The 4279-nt window shown below is 44.7% G+C and overlaps 1 protein-coding gene across 1 annotated transcript in view; it reads left to right on the forward strand.

Annotated features, from left to right (window-relative positions):
• Window positions 1–2826, forward strand: part of Akap8 (A-kinase anchoring protein 8) — a 17566-nt gene extending 14740 nt beyond the window's left edge. Inside the window, exons 13-14 of the mRNA XM_005360703.2 lie at window positions 618–713; window positions 2116–2826. Coding sequence (XP_005360760.1) covers window positions 618–713; window positions 2116–2556 — 537 coding nt within the window. The 3' untranslated portion in view covers window positions 2557–2826. The remainder of the gene's footprint in view (window positions 1–617; window positions 714–2115) is intronic.
• The last annotated feature ends 1453 nt before the right edge of the window (window positions 2827–4279 follow it).

Raw genomic sequence — 4279 nt, forward strand, 5'->3', positions numbered from 1 at the left:
TTGTAGACCAGGCTGGTCTCGAACTCACAGAGATCCGCCTGCCTCTGCCTCCCAAGTGCTGGGATTAAAGGCGTGCGCCACCACCGCCCGGCTTCTAGTTTCATTTCTTAACTGTGATAAAATACCCCCAAGCAGGGACCCCCTGAGAACACAACCCACAGAATCAATGGCCCACCAGGACTCAATGGGGGCTCTCAGAGATCAGAGAACCTTCAGTGGATCTGAGCTGGGTCATCTGCATATGTTATGGCTGAGTAGCTTGATGTTCTTGTGGGAAACACCCTGACCATAAGCAACTTAGTGAAGAAAGGTTTACAATTCCAGGTTGTAGTACATCATTTCGAGGAAGTCCAGGTGGAGCCTGCATCAGCTGTCACTTTAGATTAGAGAGAATGGATGCATGCGTGCTTAGTGATCAGCTGGTTCTCTATCCTCTTACGTATGCAGTCCAGGAGTTGGGAGTTGGTGCCACCCCCTGACTCAGTACAGCATTGAGACTTTCTTCCAGGTGGTTGGGTTGTGTCAAGGTGACAGTTAAAGTAGCCATCACATATACTGGCTAGTTTCTGGTTTCTCTTGGCTATTCTACAAAGCCTACTTTTGGTTGCCTTTTGCAGTTGGCTGCTGAGCAGTTCAAGAAAACAAGTCTCCATGTGGCTAAGAGTGTTTTGAACAACAAACATATAGTGAAGATGCTGGAAAAATACCTCAAGGTTTGTATTTGTGACTCTAGTGAGCCAAAAAAGCCTTGGAGGGGGTGGTGGGAGATTTATATATATGGAATATAGCCAGAGTACAGTGACAAGCATTTATTTCTGAATTTTTACTATTTACTTGTTTGTTTATATGTTTTTTTGAGTTTTGTTTTGTTTCCTTCAGGACAGGATTTCTCTGTGTAACAGCCTTGGCTGTCCTAGACCTACCCTGTAGACCAGGCACATGTCACCATACCTGGCTAGCATTTCTGAATTTTGAAAAAAAAAAAAAAAAACGAAAGACATTAAAACACAGAGGGCTGTCCGGGTGGTGGTGGCGCACGCCTTTAATCCCAGCACTCAGGACACAGAGACAAGTGTATCTCTGTGAGTTCGAGACCAGCCTGGTCTATTGAACAAGTTCCAGGACAGACACCAAAGTTACAGAGAAACCTTATCTTGAAAAACCAAGGAAAAAAAAAAAAAGAAAAGAAAAATACCAGGAGGGCTGGATCTGTGACATTGGGGTTTCTAGAGACTTCTGTGATTGGGGATGTAGTGCTGCTTAGTAGATGGCTACATCACACCATGCAGACACCAGAGAAAGCCATGGTTGTCTAGCTGTGAAGTACTGGGCAGATGCTGATGGTGTGCTTTGTATAACGCATCCAAGCTGGGTGCAGTGACACATGCCTGTCATCCCGGCTACCCTGGAGCCAAGGAAGGCCTGGTCTCATAACAAAACAATGAAATAAACTACAAATGAAGTTAAAAGTGCTTAAAAATGTGGTGGCACGCATCTGAAGTACTGGCCCTTGGGAGCCAGATGCAAGAGGATTACTGAATTTGAGGCCAGCCAGGGCCGTAACACCAGGCTAAAACTGTGGATAGGGTCTCTGGGTGGCACTAGTGGTGGAGTACTTGTTTATTAGCATATGTGGTAACTAGGATTTCATCCCTGACACTCCCTTCCCAAAATGTGCATGATGATTAACAAATGAGGGGCCATGAATTTGAGGGCAGAGGGAAACATGGGAAGAGTTGGAGCAAGGAGAGGGGAAATGGTATGAGTACAGTACTTCTGTGTGTGTGAAGTTAAATAAAAGTAATGAGCTGAGGGGCTGGAGAGATGGCTCAGTGGTTAAGAGCATTGCCTGCTCTTCCAAAGGTTCTGAGTTCAATTCCCAGCAACCACATGGTGGCTCACAACCATCTTTAATGAGGTCTGGTGCCCTCTTCTGGCCTGCAGACATACACACAGACAGAATATTGTATACATAATAAATAAATAAAAATTAAAAAAAAAAAAGTAATGAGCTGAAAGCTGCAGTATGCTGCTTTGCAGACCTCCTCAAAACCACAGCTCCTCACAAACTGGGCCTCTGGCTCTAGCACTGATTTGTGTTTCCTCTTTGTTCAGGGTGAGGATCCTTTTGCCAATGAAACAGTTGATCTTGAGACAGAAGGAGATGACAATGTTGGAGGGAAGGAAGAGACTCCAGAGGAAGTAGCTGCAGAAGTCTTAGCAGAGGTGATTACAGCAGCGGTGAGAGCTGTAGAGGGGGAAGGAGAGCCAGCTGCAGAGCGTAATGAAGTTATAGCTGAAGAGGAAGGCCCTGTGGACACAGCAGAGACCAGTAGTGACCCCAACACTGAAAAGTCGCTGGGAGAGCAGACCTGTGCAACAGCGTCTGAAAATAGGAACACCGAAGACAAGGCTAGAAGCGAGGCCACTGAGGCCAGAAATGAAGTATTCATAGCGGCAACAGAGAGCACCATACCTGTTACAGCTATCCCAGGAATCATGGACGATGAAATGGAGCAAACTGATGCAGACTCTAAAGATACCCCCACGGAATGACCTCTGTCTCCCTGTTCAAAGGGATGTGTTTTATTTTCTCTTTGATTTATAAGCAGTACTAGGGTGTGTGTTACTTGGTGGAAAGACTCAGCCATTTCCTTCCCAATGTACCTCAAGGGCTGATGCTGTACAGTGGATGGCTTCCCACCTCTGTTAGAATATGAAAAGAGGTAAACATTTTTTCCCAAGTGGCCTTTGGCTGTCTGCACTGCAGTTAGACTAATAAAGTAGATCTTCCTGATGCTTGGTAAATACAGCAACTGACAGAATGTGGGGTTTTGTTTTGTGGTGTTTGTCTTTTGCTTGGGAAACAGCTTGATGATAGGAATATAACTTGCTCAAGGTTTTTTTTTTTTTTTAATTATTTAGGGGGATTCCCTTATTTACCTTCATGGTATGTGGGACATAATGGTTCAACCATCCGTGTGGGTGAGGGCTTTTCAAGACACTGTAGACCAGGCTGGAACTCATAGAGATCCACCGTCTGCCTCCTGCGTGCTGGGATTAAAGGTGTGCACTGCTATTGCTTGGCGACATTTTTTTTTTTTTAATTCGATTCGTTACTTTAACTTTGGCATTGAGATAGCATATTGCTTGGCCCACACTGACCTCAGAACTCAATCCTCCTGTCTCAGCCCTGGAATACTGGGACCGTGTGTATACAGCCATGACCAGCTGGATTTTGGTTGTTATAATGCGCTGTATTCTATGTTCCGTCTCTGTCATAATCACAGCATTGGCCTTGGCCTGTGCATGAGGTCTGAGAAAGCCCCTGGAGCTTTCCATAGGCTGTGCTTGCTGATCAGTTTCATGTTTTGTCTTTTTTTTGGGGGGGGGGGGTCGAGACACAGTTTCTCTGTAGCCTTGGAGCCTGTCCTGGAACTTGCTCTTGTAGACCAGGCTGGCCTTGAACTCACAGGAGAGCCACCTGTTGCCTCTGTCTCCCAGTGCTAGGATTAAAAGCATGCGCCACCACTGCCTGGCTCATGTTTTCCCTCTTTGTGTTCCATCTCACCATTAATGCAGGATGTTAGTTTTGTTGTCTCTTAATTCCGTTATTCCCACATACAAGTTTTTAGGAAGAAAGCATGAAATTATTCCATTGATGGAAAACACATAAATTCCCATAGATGGGCTCTATCTGTAGAAGCTCATACAGTTAATGAAGATATTTCCATTCCAAGCAATAGTTTGGTAGTTCTGAATCTGAAAAAGGAAGGCTTAGTATGTTTAAGGTAGCATGTACCAAGTTTTTATAGGATCAGAATGATTTTTTTTTTTCCTTTTGAAATTACAATGCTGTTTCCATCCTTGGACGGTACACAGCTCACATCTTGGAAACATCAGCCAGTGGTGATTATTAATTATAAAAGAGGCAATAAAATACTGTAGAATTCCATCAGCACTTCTGTCAAAGAGCGTTACTGGGATATGAGATGAACTTCGATGGGAATATCAATGTCAAAACTTAATAAGCAATAAAGCAATGCTACTGAAACATTTCTGTTCATTGCTGCTCAGATGTGGTCTGAAGAGTTTGTTCTGGGAATGGAACCAAGGGCCTCATGGCAGCGGCATTTATTCTTACATTTACTTATTTAGTGTGTACACATGAACGAGCCATGGTGTGTACATGGATTGCAGAGGACTGCTTGCAGGAGACTCCCACCACGGGTGAGCCCTAGGGATCCAACTCCACAGCTGATGAGACGTCTCTCCAGCT

The sequence above is a fragment of the Microtus ochrogaster genome, linkage group LG3 (assembly GCF_000317375.1).
Source record: "Microtus ochrogaster isolate Prairie Vole_2 linkage group LG3, MicOch1.0, whole genome shotgun sequence".
Taxonomy (NCBI): domain Eukaryota; kingdom Metazoa; phylum Chordata; class Mammalia; order Rodentia; family Cricetidae; genus Microtus; species Microtus ochrogaster.